Source organism: Crocodylus siamensis, chromosome 4, assembly GCF_052110815.1.
Source record: "Crocodylus siamensis isolate JL-2025a chromosome 4, ASM5211081v1, whole genome shotgun sequence".
NCBI lineage: Eukaryota > Metazoa > Chordata > Crocodylia > Crocodylidae > Crocodylus > Crocodylus siamensis.
Window position 1 is genome coordinate 135,910,630 of NC_143398.1, and position 27,531 is coordinate 135,938,160.

Consider the following 27,531-nt stretch of genomic DNA (forward strand, 5'->3'; position numbering starts at 1 on the left):
CATGTCCAAATGGGAAGGTGGAGATAATGATGGCACTGTATATGTTGATGATAGTGTCTTTCCAAAGATCACAATCAATAAAGATGCACCTAAGCAATTTCCTGAAGTAGGCACTTGCACACAGGATTCTGTACTGGATCTCCCCATTAGTGCTCACTCTCTGAATAAGGTAGCTACCAAGGTAGGGAAAGTGCTTTCCTCAGTGTGAGCCAGGATAGTGCAATCATCACCAACCTATTGAAGTTCAAGGAATGTTTTTTGAGTACTTTGATCTTCAAGTGAAAACAACCCAGATCAAGGAGCCCTTCATGTATTCAGTAGTCAGTGTCAATTCTGGAAGTAAGGCAGTCCTCAGTGAGAACAGGAGGTCTGTCAAAGAAATGGAGAACAAAGTCAGGGCAGTGAGGCATCCTTGCTTGACCTCAGTTCAGATGGCAAATGGATCTGTCTCCAGTCTACTAAATAGAATAGTTGCTGTCATCTTGTCATAGAGAAGCCACAGGACCTTGATATACTTTTCAAGGCATCCAAATCTGACCAGTAATTTCCACAAAGCTTCATGATTGACAGAATCAAAGACCTGAGTAAGGTCAATGAAGGCTGTACGCAGGTTCTGATATAGTTCCTGATGCTTTTCTTGGACCTGGCCAGCAACAAAGATCATGTCAATTTCCTTATGGGATGGTCTGAAACCAGCAGGACAGATTCTAGCAGGACTTCCTCAGCAAGAGGTAGAAGATGGTTAAGGAGGATGCAGGCAAGGATTTTCCCTGCTGTAGAAAGGAAATACCTCAATAGTTCCCACAAACAGACTTATCTTCTTTCTTGAAAATAATCACGATGTTGACATTCCTCAGATCTGCAGGGATGTCCTAATTGTTCACAAGTCAGAGAATAGATTTATGGCGTCTCAGTACCAGCTCCTCTCCACTAGTCTTGTTGATTTCAGCAGGTATGCCATCCAGTCCAGAATCCTTGTTGTTCTTGGTTTCCTTGATTTCATGCTAGACTTCTTCTAGGATAGGAGGGTTGGCAAGGGGATGGATTCAGTGGATGGATGGATCCATCACAGTCAACTCACAATTGAGGAGTGCCTCAAAGTGCTTTGTCATCTAGCTTGGATAGATTAATTGTCTTTGCAGGATGGCTTGATACTTCTCAATCACGGCAAAGTAGGACTGTGGGAATTGGGCTATAGATGGCTCTCATTGCCTGGAAAAAAAACTATGCATGTCATGTTTGTAAGCATAGGGCTGGATCTCCTTGCCTTTATCTTGGCACCACTGATTTTGGATTTTCCAGATCCTCCTTTGAGCTTCGGCTTGGAGGAGCTGATATGTCTCCTTCTGAGAGAACGTGTCATCTTATCAAGCAAAGTGAGCCCTTCTTTTCTGGTTAAGGCAGATTTGGATTTCTTTCTGGTCACTTTTATTGAACCAGTCTTAGTGTCGATGGGTGGTATAGCCAAAAGATTCAGCACAAGCTGTATGCATGCCAGATTTAAATCCCTTCCAGGGATCTTCAGTCTTGCCTTCATTTGTGGAGAGGGCAAAATGTTTTTCATGGAGACACTTCTAGAGATCCTTACAGACCTTTGGGTCTTGAAGATACTTGGTATTGAGAGTCTTTTTGGCTGTTTCCAGTGTTTTGGAGCAAACTGAATGTTCATAATGGATCTGACAGATGCTGATTGTCCAGAACTCATCAGTTTCTTGTGTAGCTGGCATGATATGGTCATCTATTCAATCATGGGCTCTAACAGTAACACAGTCAAAGAGGTGGCAGTGTTTAGAGTGAGGATGTCTCCAGGTAGTCCTGCATTTCTCACTCTGTCTGCAGATGGTGTTCATGATGACAAGGTCATGCTTCATGCATTTGTTCAGGAACAAGATGCTCTTGGAGTTAGGTTTCCCTTCCTTCTTCCCAGTGGTGCCACTCCAGAGTTCTGGTCATATCCAACACTGTTGATGTCACCAAGGAGAATGATCTATCCTCCTTGCAAGTACTAGTCATTACGTGGTCATGGTTGGAATAGAATTGTTCTTTGACATCATCAGTATCAAGCATCAGGGCACCACCACACTGGTGGTGGTCGTGGAGTGGTTGTTGCTGAGCTTAAGATGGAGGGTTGTAGGACATTCATTTATGCCCACACGATGCTCTGTAAGTTGATTGAGCTGATTCTTGATGGAGAAGCCAACATTAAGAACGCATTTGTCCTGGGCTAGTTTTTTCTAAAAGAAGGTGCAGCTCTCACCCTGTTCCCTCAGCTGACCCTCATGTGGCCATCTTATCTCGTTCAGAGTTGCATTGTAGATATCGTATCTCGCTAATTCCCTAGAGACAACGACAGTTCTTCTTTCTCATTGTTCGTTGTCTTGGTGATTATCCATTAAGGTACAAACATTCCATGTTGCAAAAATCATTGACTTTTGATGATGATTTTGACTGTGGAAAGACTGATCGTGCTGGATGCCTTTATCCAGCCTGGAGCAGATAAGACAGACTAGGTTTAGGATACCTTTTCTAGCCACTTCTTCATGTAGGTTGAGCAGAGGGGTTCCTGAATTAGGACTTCTCAGTCATGGAAGCAGCTCTCTAATTGCACCCCTGTCTCAATCCAACTGCAAAATGACCATCAGGCTACTACCACCTGTGTGCAGGTTCATGTCTCAAGACTTCCAGATTAACGAGTCCTGTCTCTGTCACCACTGGTCTGTTGCCACAGGGCTTTTGGAGGTTGGTACAAGTGTGTTGTTTCCTGTGGGACAAGCCTGCAGGCAATTTAATGTGATGAAGCTGGTGCGCAAAAACATTAACCACTGTCTTGACAAGTCAGAGATCTGGGCCCAGGGGCAAGGGAGAACTCTAGATGACAGGTGACCTCCATCTTGCTCCGTTTTTGCAGCCATTGAGATCTTGACATCATCTTCTGCCTGATCTGCAGTTGAGGATTTGGGTTCGACTGGGGTTCATCTGAAACATCCCCTCAGGCCTGTTTGCTAATGGGTAACCTTGCCAGTAGTGTTCAACTCCAGGAGACATAGCTCTGACGATCACTGGGACACAAAAGCGTCTCCACCACTACAAGGTCTTGGTTCATGGAGAAGAATTCAGTGGGCATGAAAACTGCACTCTTGTCTTGGTCATTCTCACCATGATGGGCCTTCCGTATGAGGCTTGAGGCCCCCTGGCATATCTTGAGTTTGAACTGATGCTGCCTTTGACTAGGATAGGTTAGTCCGGGATGATTCTAGTGTTTGTTCCTACATCATACCTGCAAATCATGAGAAGTGGAATCGGGTCCACTGAGCATATATGAGGGACAGAACATTCCACCAGAATTGAGGCTTCAAAGACAGAACACTCCAAACTTTCTCTGGGTAAAGGTAACTTGGATTGAGTGGGAGAATTCTGAGCTGTAAGTATGAGTGTTAGATTTAGACTTAGGGATTTGACTCAGGAGCATTTCTGATGGCATTAATTTTATTGGATCTTTTGTAAAAGCTGCAGTTAAAGAGCAATTTTGCATTGTAAGTAGCTGGGTATGGTTTTGACAGATGACTTAAACGTCTTAAATTTATATTCTCTAAACTATAGGCTTGTTGGATATGAATCAGGGATTAATTGTAATTCTGTACTTCCTTGGATCTTGTACTCTGAGCATGAGGTAAGGCAAAACTATACTTGGAAAAACCATTTTTGTTCCTCTAAAGCAGTGGTAGGTCAACCCAAGATCACCCCTTCCTGGCTATGCATTACCAGTTGCCACTCCCTCACTCTCTGAAATCTTTTTGCACATTCAGCTCATTCCTTGGTTGGGTTTTCCACTGGAACTGCACCAAGACCTCAGCCTTCCAGCTCTCTCTTTGGTTAGCATCTTGCCAAGATACTTGGTTACATCAAAAATAGTTTCTGACTTTGGTACATTTGCTTTTATGTTTCAGCTCCTGATAGGACCTAAACACTTAAGCAGTTGCTCCTCTGTTCTATTTTACATCGAGCTGACCTTTGGTACTCAGAACCAGCTATATTTTTTTTCAGGATTTTTTTCTCTCTTGCTGTTTCAGAAAGAGGAAAGAAAGAAATCCATTGTCATCAAGAAGTGTGAATGCAGCTTCAAGACCTCCACCATTAAATGATTAATCACTGCATGTTACATGCCTGGAAGGTATCCTTGAAGATGTTCCCATAATTCTTCAAATTTAGTGATGAGTGCTGGAAGACCTTCTCTTAAAAAAAGAAAAAACAACAGCAGCAACTCAGAATACTTTATAAGGATTTGTCCTTGATAAGAAATCCAACATTGAATCCAGTCACTGAGCTCCCAGTCTTAGCAAGAATACTCACTCAGGTAAAAATCGGCATGTCTCTAAGAAATCTGCTTGTCCTCTTACTTCAAAGCAAGCTGTATCATCTACTACAAAATTAATAAGTTGGCAGATTGAAAAGGCTTTCACATTCATAATCCATTGGATTGATGAGACTGAACTCTTGGTTCTTTAGATGAAGAGTTGATTTCTTCAAAGTGCTGAGAACAAGATGGCTGCCTCTGTGAATCAGTAAGAAAGCTACCAAATTCAAGCAGCTGTTTACTGAAAACTTTGTAGGAGCTGCAGAAGAACTCTGAGACTCTGGCAACAGTAGATGTTGACTGTATTGCTCTTTTCATGCATATTCCTGCAGAGATTCCGTCAAAGACTTTTTCTTCAATGCAAAATAACATTGTGCAAATTAACGCATCTTCTAAGCCAATGATCAGTACTATGGGAACAATCATTTGATTTCAGTGGAGTTCAGCCAACTTATGCCAGCTGAGGATATGGTCATCAATGTACACAAGACCCATTGTGTTTGGGTGGTGTCAGTCAGTTGTGGTTATCCGTAGGATAGCACAAGATTAAACATAGTCCTTGGTTGTTAATTCTTGTTTCACATCGCAATACTTAGCGTGTCAGCATAACTAGGTGGTGAGTGAATGCTGTGGTCATCCTCTGTAGAGAAGTTGAAATGTTACCATCTCCAATTGCAGTGTCCTGGCTCTTTTTTAACCCTAATTTTCTATGATTGTATCAAAGGGACCTCAAGGGGTCATCTCGTCCAGCCTCCTGCTCAAAACAAGACCATGCCCAACAACACCATCCCAGCCAAAGCTTTGTCTAGCCAGGTCTTAAAAACCTCCAAGGATGGAAATTCCACAGTACAGAAGTACAGAATTACAATTAATCCCCGATTCGTATCCAACATATCCTGGGTAACCTGTTCAAGTGCTTTACTATCCTCCTAGGGAGAATTTTTTTTCCAAATATCCAACCTAAACTTCCTTTGCTGCAACTTGATACTAGTGTTCTTTTGTTCTGTCATCTGCCACTGTTAAAAACAGTCTAGCTCCATCCTCTTTGGAATGAACCTTCAGGTAGTTGAAGGCTGCTGTTATAACCCACTCAATCTTCTCCTCTCTTCTCTTCCCTTCCCTTCCCTCCTCTCCTCTCCTAACTAAATAAACCCAGGTCCCTCAGCCTCTCCTCAGAGGTCATATGCCCCACTCCCACCCCCTTCCATTCCTGTTAGCTGGACTCTCTCCAATCTGTCCGCATCCTTTCTGTAGCCGAGGAGCCCAAAACTGGACACAATATTCCATATATAGTCTCCTCACCAGTGCCAAGTAAAGGGAAATAATGACTTCCCTTGATCTGCTGGAAGCACGCAAACCGATGCAGCCCAGTATGCTGTTAGCGTTCCTCGCAACAAGGGCAAACTGTTGGCTTATATTCAGTTTAAGGTCACCTATAATCCCCAAGTCCTTTTCTGCCACTGCTTAGCCAGCCATTCCCCAGCCTGTACCAGGGCATGGGATTGTTCCATTCTATGTGCAGGACTTTGTACTTGTCCTTATTGAACTTATTTAGCTCAATTTGTAGCAGTTTTTAGTTTTAGTTTATGAGATCCTGGCTCCATTTCTGTTATATTAAATGAGATAAGCCATCAGATTAATACAATGTAATTTCCAAGTGTAAGGAAGTCTGGGGTGGCCATTCCAGACCAAATGCCCCTAATTTGAGAAGCAAAGGCATCTAGGCCTTGTCTAATATTTGGATAGGAGACTCCCACACAATGGAAATACAGGCCAAGGAATCGTGGTCAAACACCTAGCAAACACAAAACCAGAGAAATCAAATGAGTGGCAAGAACTCATTTGGTCTTGTTGTTGCAGTGGGACTGATGGGTGGGATTAAAAAGAGACAACCCTATGGATGACTAGTTAGTGACACCAAGAAGTTCTGACACTGAAGCCGATTAGTGCTTTTGATGTTCAGGAAAGTTCCATTTTCTCTTAAATATCCACACCTCGGGTATAATGTTCATTATATCCAGTGGCATTTTCCTTGGCACCATCAGTATAACCTCCACCAAAATTCTCAGTGCAGCTGATGGTTCAGTGCACCTCTTTGTTTGGCATTTTTTTACTTTCTTTTTGTGCTGTTGATCACCATGATTCACTGCTGGTGTAAGACTGAAAAAAAATATACCTTGAGAAAGGTGCAGATCCCATCAAAAGACAAACGACAGAGGAGGAGGAATGTGGCAGTAAATTTTCCCAGCCACATTTTATATAGGAATTCATAGTCCTGTTGGGTTTTGAATTGGTGTGAGAATCCTTGAAACCCCAAAACTTCTGCATCTGAATGGGATTGTTCTGGTTTTGCACTTTGTTCTTCATGTATTGTTAATGCAGAAATTCTCCATCAGCATGCCACAGCAACCTGGAATGCTTTGAGGTTCTTTCAAAAGTAACACACAATGTTAGCAGTGTTAAATGTGCAAATAGACTTCTTGAGATAGACCTAGAGATTTCTAATAAGAATTCATAGTGTTAAAAACGTTCTCACCTGCTGTGGTCTTTCTGAGTTCTTTGCTCTATTATTTTCCTGTAGTCAAAAAACAAGTGAAAATTAAGAGGTGGCATTTTCTAAGGGATGCCTTGAGTCTAAAACGGCATTAAGTGTTTGAGAACCACTGCATTAAAGGCAACAGCAGGGACCTTTCTTTCCCTGCCAGTTAAGGAGCAATGAATGCTTCCAAAAGGGGCTGTCTGTGTCCTGGTTGAAAATGGAGGTCACAGTAGGTCAGGGAGAGGAGACTTCCTGCATTGAATTCCATCTTTGAGACAATTTTGAGCTCTGAGTTGTGACATTAAACAAGGAGAGATACTTAATTGGTTTTGTGTGTGTGTGTATATATATCCTAGCTATTCATTTAAACTATAAAGAACTCTGAGATGTTGTTCCTACCCACAAGAGATCCCTGGAAAGGAATTAAGTTTTTCATTAGAATTGTACAGAATTATGAGGAATGTGTGTGTGGTGTGGCTTCTGTGTCTGTCGCTGTAGGGGCCCATTAAACACTGCTTAGCATTCTTGGCACCCAAGCAAGCTTGAGATGTTGAGTAGTGTCATGCGAAGAAATGGTGGAAGCTTTATTTTTGGGCCTCTTACTGGGTTAGACAAATGACTAGGAAATGTGCCTGAGCCAATGCAGATGTCTTCTGTTTGTCTCTGAATTCATCTGATTTCATGTATGTGTCTGTGTTCATATAGATATCTGCTACATGGTCATACAGGTGCATAGAGAATAAAAAAACCAGTCTATCCTCTTTTGAAAGTCAGGCATACTTTCAGTTTTGGTGATGATACCTTATTTTGTACAACTAGAGACAAAAGGGTATGAATGACTTGACCTAATGCTTTTAAGCCCTTAGTCTTATCCCTTGTTTTGTCTTTTTCAGCACAATAGTGCCACATACCATAGAAGACTTCTGTGTAACTATAGAATGTTTAACTCTTTACAAGGTTTGTATTTTAATGAGCACTCCCAGCCTTCCTGGTTAACTAGTCTGTAATTCAGAGCTCTCCCTCTCTAGAAACCAGTTGACTTAGAATTGGCACAGGACAAAATTCAGGGAAACTGGTTTAAATAAGATGCTAGCTCGAGTGCCAATTTAAACGCTCATTCCAAGTAACTGGTTATGCACATTAGTTTCTGTTGGTCCAAAATGGAATTCATGTTCAGCTGTCTCCTTCTCTACATTGTCATTATTTGCCTTAGAATAAATGGCTCTTCTGTTTACTATGTATTGGGCACAGATACTGTTTTTCCACCTCACTGATTCTATTTAAGAAAAAGCAATAACTGTGGATCCAATTAGAAGCCATTTGTTGTCTGATAATAAGGAACTCTCTACTGCAATTTTTTTAAAAAGCTGATGAGATTAAATTATGCTTCATTTATATTGAGAAGAATCATGTAATACGAGAGGGCAGAGATGTGGTGAAGGGGCAGGCCAAGATTGTAAGTCTATGCTGATTAACACCCCTCAGGCTGAGTTTTTTGCACATTTTCTGGCTCAGCAATGCTGCTACTGATCACTTGGAATAGTCCATGCTAAAAATTCATTGTAGGCTAATTAGTTTTGTCAAGCTGCTGTCTAATTAAGTGAAAAAGTTGCTATAATGGCAGTTCTAAAAGTAGATATCCAGAACACTAAGTTCTCTCAGACTTTATCAGAATGGGTTTATCAGCAGTGAACACAACTGGGATGCATTTGATAAGCTCTTTTTTTGAATAAACTGAAGAGATCAGGCTGGCTTTTCCTGAGCTATTTTTATAACTCTGGAACATTTTTTTTCAATAGTTTAAATGCATGATGCTTAGCTTTGTCCTTTTATAACAAGGCCACATTTTCATAGAAATTTGAGATGGACTTATAGATCAGAGAGGTATACTAAATAAATACAATATCCTCCTGCTAGACTGTTCCCTGCAATGTGCTTTGTCCTGCTTAAATTCCTCAAATAATGGAGTTTTCACTACTTCCTTTCTGAGACTACTTTACAATGTGTGGATCTTGCTGTTTATAAAGGTATCAGTGTTGGTGGTGTTTTGACATTGAGCCTAAATCTGTAACCCCGTTTCATTCAGTTTCAAAGTCAAGGACTGCTGACAGACATAAAAAATAAACCCATACCCAAAAAAAGTATATTACCAGAAGAGGAAACATATTAGTTCAACTGAGCTCCCCAGCATCTGTATAGATTGGGCACTTAAGCAGAGCTTTTTGGTGCTTTTATCTAATAGCTGACCCAATCAGCTATTAGATAAAAGAGCCAAAAAGGCTCCACCAAACAGCATAATCTACTCAGACTTTGTGTGAACTGGATCAAACTAATATGATGCCACCTCTGGGCATGTGCTGGGCTTGGCACAGGGGTGCACCAAGCTTAAAATAAAGCACTTGGATTTTTTTTTCATGTCTGTAAGCAGCCATGGTGATTTAGCCCACATATATCCCTACAGCAGAGGGCAGCAGTGTTTTGGAGTGGGGGTGCTCCAAAGCAACACTGCCAACCCAAATTTTAACTTGTTTAAAAGGGAAGGGAGATACTGCCTGGAAGCACATCAGCCGTATAATCTAACTGGTATGTCTGCATGATCCTGTAGTGCAGGAAATGACAACTTATGGCCCACAGGCTGGATGTGGACTGTAGAGCCATTTTATCTGGCCTGCACAGATGTCAGTGGGCACATCTATGCATGCACATTTACTGCACAGTAATTTAAGTTGCTGTGCAGTAACCAAAAATTACTACACAGTATGGGCACATGTCTACATTGTATTGTGCAGGTATCAAATTTATGCCCGATTTAGTTACTGCTCAGTAACATACGTGAAGACACCTCATTGCACAGTAACATTGTGTGTGTAAACTGACTTGTGATTAACTTGAGTCCCAAGTCAGTCCACACATAGTATTACTGTGCTGTGGTGGCCTAAAAACCATTTGCTGCGCATTAAATGCACATGTAGATATGCCCAGTGTTCAGCAGTGGGGTTGGGCTTTGGCAGTATTCCTGTGTAGGGGAGGGGTTTATGCGATGTTCTTGTTCTGGGGGCTTTTGCCCATGTGGCAGCTGGGCAGCAGGAAGAACCTAGTCAGGCAACAGCACTGAAAGGGAGGAGTGGTGTCTATATCTGGTTGCAGAGCTAAGATCTGTTAAAGTAGCCCTCCACTCCAAAACATTGCTGCCCTCTGTTGAAGGGATATATTAGGCCTGTGTGAAGTGGCTAGTATTAGCTTCAGATTTGGATTCAGCCAATTTAGTGGATAGTGATTCAATTTGGTAATTCAGATCACTGTCCTGAATTGATTCGGCCAAATCTGATTCAGAGATTCATCTACAGCTGAATCGTTTGTATCTCCAAATCAAACAGGCCGCAACCCCCGCCTGCTCTCCCAGCCCCAGCGTTCCTGATCTTAAAAAAAAATCCCTACACTCACCAGGTGCTGTCAGGTGGGGAGGCAATCCCCGTTGCCCCTCACTGCCACACAGTGCATGGGGGGGGGCGCTGCCTTTGCCCCTGCCCCCATGGCTGCCCTGCCCGGCAGTGTTGGCTTTTAAAACAAAAACAAAAAACCCATACACTGGCTGCTGCCAGGTGGGGGGGTGGGGTGATCCCTGCTTCCCCATGCTGCATGGAGGGGTCTGTGCCATAAGCCCCCTGAAGCCCGAACAGCCAGTGAGTACGGGGCTTTTGTTTTTCTTAGAGACCCAGGATCTGGGGCCAGATAGGGCAGCTATTGACAAGGCTGGGACACTGAGCATGGGATGGGGGCTCATGGCAGATCCCGCCCCATGCAACACGGGGCAGTGGTGGGCAGGGAGGATCACCGCATCCCCTCGCCCCCAGCAGCGGCAACTGGTGAATGCGGGGCTTTTTTATTTTAACAGCTGGGATGCTGGGCCCAGGCAGGGCAGCCATTGACATGGCTGGGGGAGTGAGCAGGGGTCGGGGAACGCTCAGGGGTGCTGGGGTACCAGGCAGGGGATGGGGCCTGGTGGGGGGGGTCCCCCCATGGTCTCCTTCCCCTGGCCCCTTACTTACTGGCACAGAGTCTGGGTCCAGCTCCCTGTACTGGCGAGTGGGGACTGCTCAAATCTCTGAAGTTCTCCGAATCTTTTCCAAATTGATTCGGAGACCTTCGAATCTATTTGGACCTCTTTATTGGTCTCCTGATTCAAAGATCCATCTGCTGAATTGGGCCAAATCTCCTTCAAATCAAATCAGCACTTGAAGCTTTGCACAGCCCTAAGATATATGTGGGCTAAATCACTATACTTTGATCCTGAATGAAACAGGATTAAGGATGCAGTAATTTTGCTAGACATGTAACACTGAAGAAGGTGGCAGACAAGAGTTGCATTGTAACAGCTTAAATCAGTATCCTTTGATATTGATACAATTCTTATGTAGATCTGGACCTTCTGACTTTTCTACTTGACATTTTAGCCTCTAAATTAGTTATGTTGCTGTTCCCATTGTTCCCTTAAATTGAACAACTTCTGGTATTACAGTGCCTTGAGATTGATATCATACCTAATCCCTTTACACAGGCCTAATTAAACAGCATGTCTTAAAATCAACAGATTGCATTTGTCTTGCCAAGTCTGGAAGTATGTTGCATAGTTCAGGGTCTTTCACAACAAATAATGGCGTCTCCAACTTGAGGAAGGAGCATGATACTGCTGAGCTAATAAACAGCTTTTATGTAACAGAATTAAGAAGCCAACCTTTTTTAAAGGTGACAGCCATAACAAGTTACATTCTCTGTGATCAGCTCAGATGGGGGTCCTATAACACATACTTACCAGGAGTTTACTCATTGCTGGATCATGGCTTCAGTGTTCAGCATCCTTCAAGATCAGTCCCTTAAGGCCTACATCCATCCTGTTGTAGTTGGGAATGTACTGGTAGACAGTATAGATCATAAAATCGTAAAATAACATTGCATCATATGCTTGCTGTGGGAATCAGTATTGAGTAAACAGAGCTTCACTCTCTGTTCTTCCTAAAGTTTCTGAATGACCTTCAGACCTGTAAAAAGGTGGCGACTCTAATGTGGTCAAAGAGATTTGGATAGCTTTTGGAGGCCTACATCCAAAATAAAAGGTCATAACGTTGGGCAAAAGGTTATGAAAAAGCAGAACCGGGCATGCCAACCTCAGTAATATCTCATTAAATTGACTTAAATAGCAGTTGTGATCAGGTTGTCTTTACTGCTGCACCTGCTTTCTTTGGCCTGAGTAAAAGGACTGAATTAGTCCATAGACTTGTGATTTACTGTTTATTAAAAAATGATTAAAAAATTGGTAAGCAGCAGCAGTGGTGCTCTTGCCTATTTTACATCCTTTCGGCTGGGAGTAATCTGAAAAGATTTACAGGCTTGACTGGAAAAAATAGGAAAGGAGGATAAGAATTTGGAACACATCCTCAGAGCTCCAGCACACATTCAAATGGCAGCTCGGTAGAAACCAGGTCTAGAGTTGTCCCACGCTTTCATGCCCTCCCTTCATCACCAGTTAGCTCTTGTCATGGCTGGCTGGGCATTTTGATGGCATAGTATTGACTTGGCACATTGTATAAAGCATGGGATGTGGGCCTTAGAACTCATCTGATTTATGTCTTGCATCCGCAGTAAACCTGGAACTCAAATTTTTGTAGTGTGCTTTGGAATCACAGAGATCAGGTGTTTCCCATTTCTAGAAATAAGATGAGAACAATTCACCAATCTTTCAGGTAAAATTCATTGTACAGAGGTCCAGCACAAAAGATATGCAGCACCGAAGTTCCACTTACAAGTTTTTTTATGGTTTAAGTGGATCTGAAATGGTAAATAGGTTTTATCATGGCCTTTGCTATAAGGATGAATGTCACCTTCTAGTGTGCATTATGACAAACACTCATGACACAGAGTGCCAGTGTACTTGACTGTGTCATTTATTTAATCAGACTGAATAATTCCTTCTGTTCTCTTTCACTATTATTCAACAATAAGGAATATACCGTATCTGGCACCCTCATTCCGTACATGCTCTGTGTGTGGATATGTTGCTTATGGTAGTGTTAGACTGATGTTGTAGCTCTAAGGATCCAGAAATTATATGAGAGGCAAGGATTTCATACGGTAATATTCTTTGTAGGACCAACTGCATAGTTGGGATAGATTCAGACAAATTTTTTAATGCAAAATATAATCCCACGATGCAAAATATAATCCCATGTATGTTGGTGGCAAGCCCACCAACATACTTGTGTTCAGAGATGTTCCATTTCTTCCCTTCAGAATCCAAACCCCCTGAAGTCTTGCACAATTATTGACATCTTATAAGACACGTACAATAACTTCATCTGTAGTCTATATTTTTAATACATAATTATTGCCAAATCTTAGGCTAGGCATTGTCTACATACACAAGCTATTTTTTTCAGCTAAAGGCAACAGCGCAAAGTTTTTTCATAGATTCATAGATTGTGAGGCTGGAAAGGACCTTGGGTGATCATTGGGTCCAGCCCTCCCTGTACCAGGTAGGAAAGAGAACTGGGAGTCAGGTGACCCCAGCAAGGTGACCGTCCAGTCTCCTCTTTCCAGTTTAAGTGATTGCACCACCTCTGGAGGGAGTTTATTCCATAGTCTGGACACCCAAGCTGTGAAGAAGTTTTTCCTAATGTTGAGTCTGAAACTGTCTTCCAGGAGTTTGTGACCGTTACTCCTGGTTTTCCCCATGGGCACCCTGGTGAACGGTTGTTCACCCAGCCCTTGATGTACACCCTAAAGTAAGCCTCTTTCAAGTCCCCACAGCCATCTCTTTTTCAGGCTGAAGAGTCCCAGGTCCCAAACTTTCTTATGTGGCTTGCCATGCAAATGTCTGATCATACGAGTGACCTTCTCTGGACTCTCTCAAATTTCACTGCGTCAAGTGTGGCATGCAGTACTCCAACTGCGGTCTCACCAATGCTGAGTAGAGTGAAAAAATCGCTTCCCTAGTTTTGCTGGAGATCCATCAATTGATGAATGCCAGGGTATTATTTGCCCTGTTGGCTACAGCATCACATTGCCGGCTCATATTCATACTATTGCCTTATTATTACCCCCAGGTCCCTTTCATTCGTGGTGGTGGTCAGTTTGGCATTGCCAAGTGTGTAGGGGAGGGAGGGAGAGGGGGGTTGTCCCCAGGTGGAACATTTTACATTTCTCAATGTTGAACTTCATCTGATTCTGATCCACCCAACTTGCTAGTCCACTTATATCTGCAGCCTATCTTCAAGTGTGACCACACTTCCCCATAGCTTGGTGTCGTCCATGAACTTGGCCAATGAGCTCTTTACCCCCACATCCAAATCATTGATAAAGATGTTGAAAAGCACTGGATCAAGCACGGACCCCTGAGAGACACAGTTCATTTGTTTTTAAATCTTCCCAGATATTCCTGTAACAGGGTTGTCAAACATGCCACCCAGAACCATGTCATTTTTAGCTTGTGGGGCTTGTGAAGGGACAGAGATTTTGACAGAAGGGCAGGTGGCAGCAGCATTAACCCCTATGGCAGTGTCAGCTCAAGGAGCCATGAGGGTTAATGCTGCCGGCATTCATTCTTCTGCCAGAATCCCAGGTATGGATCCCTACTGTAGATAGCAGGGTGAACAACAGCAGCATTAAACCCTGAGACTGGGATTATCATTGGTGCTGATCACCCTGCCACTGGTGGTGGATCCAGATCTGGCCCACAAGGCCAAGTGAGTTTAATACCCTTGTTATAACACATTGGAAAGTATCTTGGGTGTAGTCCAGATTTGGGGGATTGATGGTACAGTGTTACATTGGTAACAGGCCAGAAATCCAGAGCCAGGTGACTCAAGCTGGAAGCCTAGGGCCAAGGGTCGAGGCAGAGGGAGCACGCAAGAAGAAGACAGAAAATTCAAGCTAGGAAAATGCTCAGGCAGGAGTAAGGCAGAGGAAATAGGGAGCCAGGGATCATGAAGTAGACTAGGAATTAGGTGCACTGGAACTAGACAGAAGGGAACCTGTGTTGATGCAAGCCCTGTTGATGCAGAGCACTGTGAGGGCTACTGTTTATATGAAGCAGCCATGCCAAACAGTCTGATGGGGCCAGTTGAGGGTAGTCAGACAGCTAGGAGCTGGCAGCCAGTTGCATCCAGGCTGTTGAGGCAGCTGAGGCTTGTATGGGCAGCAAGCAGACAAACTCCTGATAAGTCTCAAATGTCAGACCTTCCAGTTTCAAAAAAGAGGCAGAAGTCTTTTGATTAGACAACTGTTCCACTGACATGATTTGATGCTGATGAAGGGTTACACAGAGTTCCCCAGGTCCAGAAGGATTTTTGATTGGTATACTGATTTATGAGCTTCCATTTAAAAATTGCCCTGTCCTACAAAAATGCGGTGACTCTTTTGGGGTGGAAAACAGTAGCTGTTCAAATCACAAGGCAATGCTGCATGGAAGTCAGGAGAGCAATTGAAGAGCATAATACTAAGTTGGAAAGGCAAGTGAAGCTGAGGCAGCATGTAATAGTCTAAACTGGAGTTGCACCAGAGTTATGGGTTATCGCTCCATTTTGTATGAAAGATGACTGATGTGGCTGCGGGGAGGAGGAAGAAGATGATTTTCATTAGTCCAGAGACTGTGTAATCATTTACTCGAGTATAAAGCAATTGTAAAGTACAGTATTACCATTCTAGTCAGCTGGGATTCTCCACAAGAGCTGGGATAGTAGAGCATTAGACTCAAGATCAGCCCACAGGTGGTCAAGAATATAATTTTGTATTTTTTCTTGCCTGAGGGACAACTCTGGTCTGTGTCACACCAGGACTTGCTTGTTGTCCCTGTATATCAGGGGCGGGCAATTATTTTGGGTAGAGGGCCTCTTACAGACTTTTGGCAAGCCATCAAGGGCCGCATGACAGGCAGCCAGGGGCAGATAATTTTTTAGGGGCCCTGTGGGCCAGATAAAATGGCCTGGCAGCCGCATCCAAACCACAGGCCCCATTTTGCCCACCCCTGCTGTATATGGTGTAGCATAAAATAACACAGATAAAAGCAGGTTTTCTGGTAGGCTCCTACTTATAGGGTGAGATTTGCAAAGTTACCCTGGCTCTTTGGTGTCTTCACTTCAATTGACAGTCAGTAGGAACTAAGCACTTTGCACCTTTTTGTGCCTTTGAAAATCTAGCTCCTGGCAGAATCTTTGTATAAGATATTTTTTAAAGGATAGTGACTCTATTTCAGAAAAGGCTTACAGCAGAAATCTAGTTTCCTTAGCTATAATAATCTTTCCAACATGTACCTGGGAGTTATGTAACATTTGGAAATAATGCAACCTTGTTTTTGTATTTACATATCCTGTCAATTAATTCATTTGGGGATTTTGTGTTAATGAAGGTCATAAAGGAATATATTGAAGAAAAAAAAATGTAGCAAGCCAGGCAGATAGTGTGCTGCTTTAGGAAAGAGACTTATCATATATTAGGAATGTGCTGAATTATTTGTATATGATGACCAAATAAACAGAAATATAATAATCCCTCAGTCAAATGAGGAAATATTTGCTTTACTTGCCATTTAATATTTTGGTCATTTTTCATATGCAATGTATGATTTTTTTTAAACCAAACAATTAAAACACTTCCCTCAACACTAGACCAGTCCAGGGTAAGGTAATAACTGTGGATACATACAAGTGTCGTATTTAGATCACCCTAACTGAGATTAGACCTATCTGAATGTCTGGGTGTGCAGTGTTCACAGTGTGCAGGTTGCCCTCAAAATGCTGTGCCCAACCTAAGCTTTAGATCAGCATGGGTTAACCTGGCTTAAAATGGATTTACCCAACCTAATGAATGCTCTCAAGCACCCCAGCACAGCCCCAGGACTGGGAGAGCCTAGGCCCATTTCTGGTCCTGTGCTCTCTTTACCCCCTCGCCCTGACAAGCCTGTTTTCCCACGGACCTGCCAGCACCCCCATGACTTGTCTCTGGCTGCCAACACATCTCCTCCTTGCACATGGTTAACACTTGCACACAGTCATCCGAATTCAGGTGTAGGTGACTTAAACTGAGCCACCTCAACCTAAGCCGGGGCCCTTGAATGCATATTTGCCTATCAAAGCAGACATTCTCATAATGGGAAGATACCACAGCAACACTTGCCCATAAGACTTGGCAGAAACCTATCACGTAAAAAAAAAAAAAAAAAGGACAGCAATATGTCAGTGAAACAAAGTGTGGCTATACTCTGAAATCTGACTAAATTATATCTGTTGAGATTCCGTAGTCTCTTTATTCTAGTTATTCTTTATCTACCCCAAAAAAGGAGAATTCACCTGAAAAGGAAGAAGTGCCAGAGACACTGTGACATCTTCTGAGGACTTGGTTATTGATTTGACATAGAAGGTGCTCAGATCCTACAACAATAGCTGACAATTTAAAACACTGAGATAAATATGTTGAATAGTTTGTCTGATTTAAAGTCAAAATGATTGTATTAAACTGCCAATCCAAAAAACCAATGTAGGGTTTTGAAAGTCCAGCCATGTCATCTGTGCCTTTATGTTATCTCTAATAAATAGATTTAGTAGCTGGCTCCTTTTTTCTAGTGCACAAGGCTGAACAGAGTCTAAACCAGTGCTTTTCAACCAAGGGGCTGCAAGACCCCTTCAGGGGTGCCCTGACACAAGAGCTGTTGCTGTGGTGGCAGCCAGGTAAAACTGCCCCACTCACAGGTTTGCAGCACACATGCACCCACTCTCCTGCATTAAGGTTCTCTGATAACCCTAAAGCCAGGAATGGATCTGGGGGGTAGGTGCGGGAGAAGAATCCCTTTGATTCCTGCTCCACTCCAAGCTTAAAACCAGCTGCCTGGCTGTGGCAGCAACATTTCTAGTCAGGCAGTGCTGAGGGAGGTGCTTGAATTTATGGCTCATTATAATCCACTTGGTCCCTTCTGCACACTTCATTCCACAGGTGTTAAGGTCTCTCTCTTTTTGTAAATGGCCTTGATGTTCCTCTAATCAAGCTATTCTGCTGTCTGTTAGCTGCTCCTGGTAATGAAGCTCCTGTTTCACAGCCCTGCAGATTATTTTTAACTCATTCCAATGAAGTTACATTTGCTTTTGCTTCAGTCTTAATCGGAATAACAGCCGTAGGTCCCTAGCGTGTTAGTAAAGATTCTAGTTAGTTTTAACTAGAGAAAAAAGTGTTGCTTTATATGTGATGATGCACCTTACCATCTGCCCCTCCTTTTCAAAATTCTAGAACTGCCCATACCTAAAGCAGGTAGGAGACCTTCCTTGTGCTGCAGCTCTTCCTGTTCTACCCCTTTCCCCCACATTTCCCAGAAACAGAGGCAAAATGGATGTTTCCATCTGTGTCATGTGACTCTATTTCTGGAAGATGCTATGCACGGTTTGACTAGAAAGAGCTGCAGCACGAGGTAGCTCATGTCTGCTTTAGGTTTATCAGAGAACCCTGATAAGGCAGGCAAGCACACACTTGCCACAGTGCTTCTCAATCTGTTTGTGCAGGGGATATGGGGCAGTATTGCTTGGTGGCAGTGGCACCTGGTTGAGAACTTCTGAGGTAAGTTGAGACAGCACCAACAGTGTGGTTCTCAGTTGGGATGACACTGCATTCAAAAAACTTGTGGAGGGGAGCCCTGACTCTGAAAGGGTTGAGAACCACTGATACAGACCACTGAGTCATATGAATAGGAACGGCATCACTGTACACTTGTCAAAGAACCTATATAACTCAAAAGACATTGGGAGCACAACAGTGGAGTACAAAAAGTGCCATTTTATAGTAGCAACTTTTTTAAGGTAACCGCAGGATTTTACCTCTATTTTAAAATTAAGCATAGCAAATTAAAGTCCCATATAAAGCATCTATACTTTGAAGTTGTAGGAAAAGTACATACTAATTAGTATTTTTATAACCTCGTGTGTCCCTGAGATGTACATGAAGAGGCATTCCACCATGCAAAATGGAACAGTCAGCCACTTCATCAGCATCAATTGATATTCTCTATTTAGTATAAATACTTCTTTGTTACCTGGGTATACATGAACTGGAGGCAGAGGGACAGGCAGACATTGACAGAGACAAGAAAATCCATGTTTTTTACTCTTTTTCCTCAAGCCCTTTGTTGAATCAGCATAACAACAATCAGCACCTAATGTAACATGAATTTCCCATGGGTCCCACCTGACTGTACCCTCACCCCACATCCTTTCATAAAGAGCACAGCAATTCCTGTAGAAGGATAAGGTTTCCTGTGGACTCACATGAGACATGGGCTATGAAGAAGGTACCTTATTATTTCCTGTGGAAGCAAATACCCTGTCCACAAATTCTTGTCCACAAGGAAAAAGACAATGTGGTTCATTTCTAATTATTTCTCTGCTACATACTATAATAAAGAGACTTCCAGCAAAATGATTAGAAGTATAGAAAACATGGCTTATGAGGAAAAGGTGAAAGACCTATGGTTATTTAGTCTGAAGAAGAAAAGACAGAGGTGGGATTTGATAACATTGTTCAAATACCTGAAGGATGATATCAAGAAATGAAGAGAAACTATTCTGTGTGGCCATAGGGAACAGGAATAGAAGCAATGGCCTCAAACAGCATCAGGAAATTTTAGGCTGGAGATTAGGAAGAACTTTCTGATTTGAGATGGTCAAGCATTGGAACACAGGCTGCCTAGAGAAGCTGTGGAATCTCCATCCCTGAAAATTTTCAAGATCATGTTAGGAACAGTTTAGTTAAAGATGATCCTACCTTGAGGAGGGGGCTGGACTAGATGACCTCGTGAGCTCCCTTCCAGTATTATGGTCCTATGACACTGTTGTTTCTGGAAGTATCAGTCATTCTGTTTCATTTCAGTTCCATTTGCTGATACAAATATGGCAAACTGGCTGCTAATCAGGATGGTGGTATCATCAATAGGTATAATAACAATAGCTCTTAATTTTTTGCCTTCTGTTTGTTCTTGTACTTCTAGGTCTTTGACAGAGTCCGAGAAGATTATCCTAATTTCCAAGAGAAGATTAAACCTATTAATGCCGAACTCATCCAGCCAAATCTGGCCATCAGCCCCGAGGACTCTGAGGAGCTCCTGTCCCAAGTCAACGTTGTCTTCCACTGTGCAGCAACAATTCGTTTTGATGAGCCACTAAAGTATGTCCCTTCTCTGCTCTTCATTTCTCATCAGCAGAATTTAGCTTCTTCCTAGGGCATGCAAACTGTATGCAAGAACAGCTATTATCTGTCTTTTAAAACAGTGATAAATTCTTCAGATTTCCATAGGATTATAGAATAGTAGAGTTGGAAGGGACCTTCTGAGATTATCTAGTCCAACCCCGAACCAGAGACAGAATCATCCCTATCCAAACCATCCTGTACAAATCCATTGTCTAACCTGTTAGTAAAACTACACAGTCAGCCACGACACAACTACAAGGCATGACACCCAACCTGTCACAGATAAGGTAGGGGACTTTGGTGGCCAGTGTCCTGATGCTGCAAGGGTTGTTAAAAAACTTGAGAGATCCAAGGAAGAGGGCCATGCTCCCTGCTACAGAGGAAGGCAAAAACCCCACAGTCTGTACCAATCTATGGGGCAAAATTCCTTCCTGACCCCAAATATGGTGATCAGTCTGACCCTAAGTGGAGATGCAAGACCCTCTAGCCAGGAACATCCAGGTTTTAATCTCAGCAGAAGCACTGGCACACCCCAGTCAAAATCTCCAACCTTGGCTGCAGCCAACACCCAGTGCTTCCAAGGAAGGCAAAATAAACAAGAAGAAAAAAGAAGCCTGACATGTGTAGCAAACAGAGGGGATAAACAAAGTTGGTTCCTTTATTTGTAGCAACCAACAAAGCCCATAAGCAGGAGAGAGACCCATAGAAAAGCAGAAGCATAGCAACTACTGGATCATATGTGCCCAATGCTTGTCCAGCCTCATCTTGAACACCTCCAATAATGGAGATATCACAACTTCCCTAGGTAGTCTATTCCATTGGTTCACCATTCTAACAGTGAAAAATTTTTCCTGATATCCTACATAAATATACTTTGCTGCAACTTCAAGCCATTGGTCTACTTTCTGCTCTCAGCAGCAAGGGAGAAAAGGTGTTTTCAGTCTTCTCTAGGGAAGCCCTTCAGATATTTGAAGACTGCTATCATGTCTCCTCTTAAGCACCTTTTCTGCAAGCTAAGCATACCTGTTTCCTTCAGCCTCTCAAAATGCACACAATACATTTTGGATTGGATGTACAATTTCAAGTTCTCACTTTAGTGACTGCTTAAATATCAGGTGCATGAGATCTTTTGTGTGTGTGTGTGTGTGTGTATGTATGTATGTATGCATACACACTTCCCCCACACTCTGAGATTGATGTACCTTGGCAGAGTGATATGGGAACTCAGGACTGGACCAAAAGGGAGTTCAGTATAATCTGAATTTTTCACTTAGGCATGGTTTGATGCCAACTTAAGTTTGCAACATATTGCTGAATTAAGAAGGAATCTTTCAACTGCTTGCTGTTGCTTTATTTCAAAGGATACAACTTCTGCTATCAGCTGGAGCATATCCACAGTGCCATGTAGCTGATTTTGGAGAAGCAGAGGTCCTTGAATTAATAACTTCAGCAAGCATGTAGAGTACTTCCATAGTTCTGTACACCTGTTTCCTGAGGTGCTGTATACCCCTGGATATTTTGCAAACCCTCATCTTCACAGGGAAGGTGGAGAGGAAGTGGGTAAAGAGCCTAACCCAAAGAAGAATCCAGATTCAACTGTACTCCAAGTTAGGACTGCAGAGTTGTCATGAGGATCCAACACTGCCGTAGAAATGGGAGGTGTGGGTCAGGATTCAATGCTTTGACAGGGCTAGGTAGAGGAAGGTTGAAATGAGTCTGCTGTACCTTATGTAAAGCTAGTGTTATTGATGCTTCCTTTTCACTAAAAGTAACTCAAGGGGGAAATTACATTTTTGAAGCAGAATATTGTAAGCATCGTATTACAAAGAGCTAAGGAATTTTAAAATATTCACCCAGGATTAAAATATTGTGTTCATTATAAAAAGGCATTTTAAAAACAAACTTTGTTTCCTAGAGGACTCCCTTGAGAAGCAAATGGTGGGTTTTTTGCTACATATTAAGGAAAAAGTTCCTAACCCACTGAGGTTTTAGTTTTTATTCAAGCGTTTGAGCTTTGTTTTAATCAACATGGGGTTGTGATTATAAATCCAGGCCCCAAAAGAGATTACAATTCATTAATGATGATTACTAGATCCATCTGTCTGAGGCATTACATTCATTGCATCTATTTCACAAAGTCATGAGATTTTTCTCACTAGTTACTTCTATTTGTAGTTAATTATCCAATGGGTTACTGAGGGAAACTTCCCACTGACACTGTAAAAGTGAAATATGTCTTTTTATTTATATATATATATATATATATATATATATATATATATATATATATATACACACACACCTCCCTTTCAAGCACCAGGAGGGGCTGCGGGCAGGATTTCAAAATGGTATGATAGATTGGTTGTTCTTGTGTTCTTGGAGTGTTGAGAATAACTTCCTACGTGCTAAGGAAATTAAATTGGCTTATTTCAATATAAATGCCCTAAATAAGGGGAGCTTTTGTAAAACTCCATACAAACAACCAGTAAAACAGTTTCCAGTTATCCTGAATGTTTCAGTGGGGACCTTAGGAACAGCTAAGTATGGCCCTTTTCTACTGCCACCACATCTTGGAGACGTATATTTTCTTACCTACAATTTTGGCAGCTTCTAGTATGGATCTGTTGCTCTGAGCAAGCCCCTCTGTGCTTGTCTGGAATCCTGTATATATTTGGTTTTACATGGGTTATATTTGTTCTTTCAGTTCTGAAGTATTTCTCTTGAGAGGAGGTGTTTGTTTTAACAAACAAGCCAGCAAGGAGGTATTGTCTGTTTTAGGATATGGACGGAGAAACAAATTATACTGAATGTGTTGAAAGGTGTGGACTCACTGTACATCAACTGATTTTCAGTAAGCATTTTGTGTGTCTTCTGTCTCCCATGACAGAACAGAAGTTTAATTAAGGTGAATTGGAGCTGTTTCATTTAGAGTATATTGCCGTAGTTCTGCTTCACTTACCATAGATAGAGTGGATACATATAACAGTTACTGCAGATCAGGTGATATGCAGTAAGCCCTCACCTCCCAATCAACTGATCTGCAGTAATTGTTTCATGAGTCCATTCTTTCCCATAAGTGAAAGAAGAACTGTGACAATGTATTCTTAAATGAAACAGCTGCCAAATTATTGTGGTTTAACTTCCGCTGTATCAAAGGATAGAGAGGACACATAAGACAGTTACCACAGATCAGATAAAGCTCGGTAAATCTCTTTCTTCTGCTTTTAACTCTGGACAATTTGCTCGTCTGTCCCCACCCCTAGTTTTCACAACAAATTAAATAGGATTTTTTTCTTCCCATTCATTGGGTTGGGCAAAACCACCTCCAAATTACCGTTTGTCCCAGCAGTAGACAGCTTGAATATTGTACATATGAAAACATTGCTCCTCCTGCATTTCAATAAAATGTCCTTGGAGCCATTTCTTTTCCTCATATACACTCTGCCTCTCATCTTTTGACTGGAATAGTAAACTGTAGTTGACTAAAACAACGTGCAGTGTTAGTATGTCCAGACCAGCTGAACCACTGTTTGTTTGTTTGTTTCTCTCTCTCTATTTAGACGTGCCCTGCAGCTGAATGTCCTTGGCACACAACAGCTCATAGAGTTGGCTCGCCAGATGCAGAAGCTTGAGGCCTTCATCCACATCTCTACTGCCTATGCAAACTGTAACCAGAAACACATAGATGAAATAATCTACCCACCCCCTGTTGAGCCCAAGAAGCTCTTTGGCTTAGTGGAGTAAGTGGAAATAGATACAACTTTTCCTGATGTTGATGAGATGACCTTCAACATAAAAGCCCCTGTATTGTTTGTATCACCATTGGTTTTGACCTCTGAATAACTGCAAATAACACCCTGCCCCATTCCCAGTGCTGTGGATTGGGTGCATTGGGGTAGAAGGAACCTGAAGGAAGTGACTAATAACTAAGGATATGGATGGGCATACAAATGGGTTACTGCAAAGTAAACTAGGGCACAAATTGAAAGAGCACTAGCCATTTCTTCGCAACTGCCAGTATGCACTCTGTTATCCCTTAATAACCATGAAGTAGTTTACCTCACCATAACAGTGGGGTGAGAGTATGCACCTATGTGGGTGGAAAGGAGCAGCTGATGTGCTGTGAATGTACTCCTTAGCTAGTCTTGCAGTAACTTGTTTGCACTTCTCAGCCTCTTGAAGGCTCAGATTGAGCATAGTCTATGCTTATGTGGCAAGGGAAATACTGTGACCATGGAGGCGGTCTTCCTTGCCACACCAGGGAAGGCCGCTTTCTTGGCATGGGGATAGTACCTGCCAAGGTAATGCATAGTAAACCTTCCACTTAGCTGCTAGAGTGGGAGGGTCTTGACTTTAAGCCCACATTATAGAAATGGGAGACTCCTTCCTGGCTTGCCTCTGGGGCCCTATGGCTGAGGGCAAGCAAAACTTACCTGAACTCCAAGCTTCCAGGCTTCGGCCTTCAAGTTGGATGCCCACCAACCATTTTGGAAATTTCTAAAAGCCCCAGATGGGGGTGGAAAATGTTTGCTGGTAGTAGGGCCGCTTATGGTTTTGGATTGACTCGTGGATTTGGAATTTGTTTTGGCTAATTTGTCTTGGAATACAGAAAATTTAATTAAAAAATAAATAAACTTGTTTGCATACCTATTCTGTTGGATTCCAGCTACCGTCAAGAGGTACCATCCATTTTCAGGAAAAGTTGTTTGGAGGCTTCGTTCCCATATAATTGCACATATCATGTTTGGTTTCTCTCCCTTTCCAGAATTTTTCAGAAAGATTAGCCATGTTAACATAGCTTCCATCTAATTATCAAGTCTTTATTTAGAGGTCTGTTGACATCGTGCTGAGGCTGGCCTACCCAGGACTATTTTGATTTTTATTTTGAATAGGAAGGAATTTGATACAATTACTCAGATGTGTTGGTCCTTTTATTTCAGGTGTTCCTTAGTTTTTCATCACACTATTCTTAAGTGCTCATGTGATTCTTATAGTAGTCCAGGACTGAATCACTTGATGGAGCTTATATGTGTTAGTGGAAGTGGAGTGATGCTTCTTCCTTTGGTAAAGCCCAAAAGCTGTTAGCCCTCTATAGGAACTGTGACTTTCCATTACTGAGCATGATTCACCATGGCCTTACTCTAGCTTTCTATCAATGTGACTCCAGTTACTTTAATGAAGTCACACCATCCTCAAACAGGAGTAGAACAGAGGTGAATCAGACCCATAAACTGCTATAGAAGAGATTTAAAATGGGACCGCATCATTTTGCAGACTAGTCTGCTGAGTTCAGCCCCAGCAGTTCATTTCCTGTTCTTTCAGCCCAGGAATGAACTGTCCATCTCTGGGATCCATTCTCTGCAGAGAACCACAGTTCAGCTGGAAAATTCAGAAAATCAGCAGGGCAACAGAGCAGTTCATTTAACTGAATTTTTGAAAGAGAATAATTGGAAAGAAAAATAAAACCTGCTGACAGGAACCCAAGGGAAACCTTCCTCTGAGAAGAACTAAGATTTCCTACAGCTGCATGTTTTGCTTTCCTTTTTCTTTCCAAATCGTTTTCCACTTGTGTGGTATCAGCACTAACTCTGCCAGTCCTTAACCTGGGGTGCTGGTGTAGCTCTTTTCTTCCTTCTGATATGTTTGGGGATGGGTGTAAAAGCCATATATCTTGGAGAAAATTAGGCTACTGCTCCCAAATTTGGTTTGCCAAAAAATACTTTCACTCTGAATGCTACCTGGAAAAGGTAATGTAAAATATGTTCTCACTTTGATTTTACTCTAGGACTCCACAGTTTTCAGTATAATTCCCCCAGCTTCTAGTTAGAATAACCTAAGTCTTCTAAGGACATCGGCAGAAATCCTGGTTTCCCTGATTAAATAAATAAATAAAATAGCAAATTCTCTTATAAAAAAAGTTGTAAATTCTCTGATAAAAACCTCAAAATCCATTATTAAAACCCCTGTAGTCCCCTCACCCTCCACAGCCTTGCTGGTATCCCTTGCCCCCCACCCATAGCTCCTGCTCGCCCAGCCGTGCCACAGGGGGTCCCCAGCTGCCAAGGCTACAGACTCGGGTCTGCAGCCCCCTGCCCCCACTCCTGCCTGCTGGGTCAGAACTGGCTCCCTGCTGCTGTGCACACTCCCGGGGGGGGAAAGGGGGACCCATGCCTCCCAGGTCTATATGGGGGGTAGGCGCAGGATATGGGCTCAGGCCCGCACCCTACTTTGCTCCCCTAGGGCCTCCATAGCCCAGCAGGCATGGCCCGCCACAGCAGGGAACAGCAGGGCTGTGTGGGGATCTCACCGCTGCTGGTCTTCCCTGCTGCCCTGGCAACGTACCTCCTGTGCCTGCCGCTGCTTTGAGGGGTGCATCCCCATGCTGCTGCCGTTCCTGCAGCCCCACGCTCAGGAGGTGCATTGCTGGGGCAGCGCAGAGCGAACAGCAGCGAGCAGGTTTTCCACACAGCTCCTCTGCTACCTCCCACATCAGCTTGTGCCTGCCGGACTGCAGAGGCCCCAGGGGAGGGAATCAGTGCAGCAGGGAACATCAGCTAGCAGCTTCTCCATCCAGCTCCACTGCTCCTTGCCACCCTGCTTCCCTCCCCTGGGCCTCTGCAGCCTGGTGCGCACAACCTGGCGTGGCAGGAAGCAGTGAAGCTGCATGGAGAAGCTCTGTGCCACTGCTCCCCTTGTGCTGCCCTGGCAACACGCCCTCTGCTCATGCAGCTGCTTTGAGGGGCTCATCCTCATGCTGCTGCCCTCACTGCAGCCCAGTGTACAGGAGGCACATTGCCAGGGCAACACAGGGTGAACAGTGGTTAGATCCCCATGCAGCGCCTCTGCCATCAGCTTTGCCAGGTCATGCCCACTGAGCTGGGAAGGTCCCAAGGGAGGGAAGCAGAGCTGCTGCTAGCTGCTGTTCCCTGCCGCTCTGCTTCCCTCTCCTAGGGCCTCCCCAGCCCAGTGGATGCGGCCTGGCACAGCAGGCAGCAACGGAGCCATGCACAGATCTCCCCACCACTGCCCTGGTGACATGCCTCCTGTGCCTGTCACTGCCCTTACTGCAGTCCCACATGCAGAAAGAAGATTAGCGCGGGGCAAACAGCAGGAAGGAGATCCCTGCATGGCTCTGGTGCTCTCTGCCATGCTGGGCCACTGGGGAGGGAAGCTTACTGCTGTTCCCTGAAGCCCTGCTTCCCTCCTTCATAACCTGGTGCAGCATGGAGCACTGCGAAACCTTGAAACCATTTCTCTAACATTCCATCTCTTTCCCCAACATTTCATTCCCTCAGCCCCCTGCAAGCCCCACTTACCACTTCCCAGGCTCCAAGAAGGAAAGTGAGCCTAAGCCAAGCCTTGGGTGACTGAGAACATCAGGCCCCGCCTTTCCCCCTCTCCCTCCTCCTCTGGGCAGGAC

General features: G+C 43.3%; 1 protein-coding gene across 5 annotated transcripts in view; it reads left to right on the forward strand.

Moving 5' to 3' along the window:
- The window catches only part of FAR2 (fatty acyl-CoA reductase 2), a 236,213-nt gene that overhangs the window by 155,021 nt on the left and 53,661 nt on the right, over positions 1-27,531 (forward strand). For 4 of the 5 annotated variants that reach the window (XM_090043864.1, XM_090043866.1, XM_090043862.1 and 1 more), the window contains exons 3-4: positions 19,912-20,087; positions 23,672-23,851. In XM_090043864.1, the coding sequence (XP_089899990.1) occupies positions 19,912-20,087; positions 23,672-23,851 (356 nt within the window). The remainder of the gene's footprint in view (positions 1-19,911; positions 20,088-23,671; positions 23,852-27,531) is intronic. The other variant, XM_090043865.1, reaches the window with a different exon arrangement.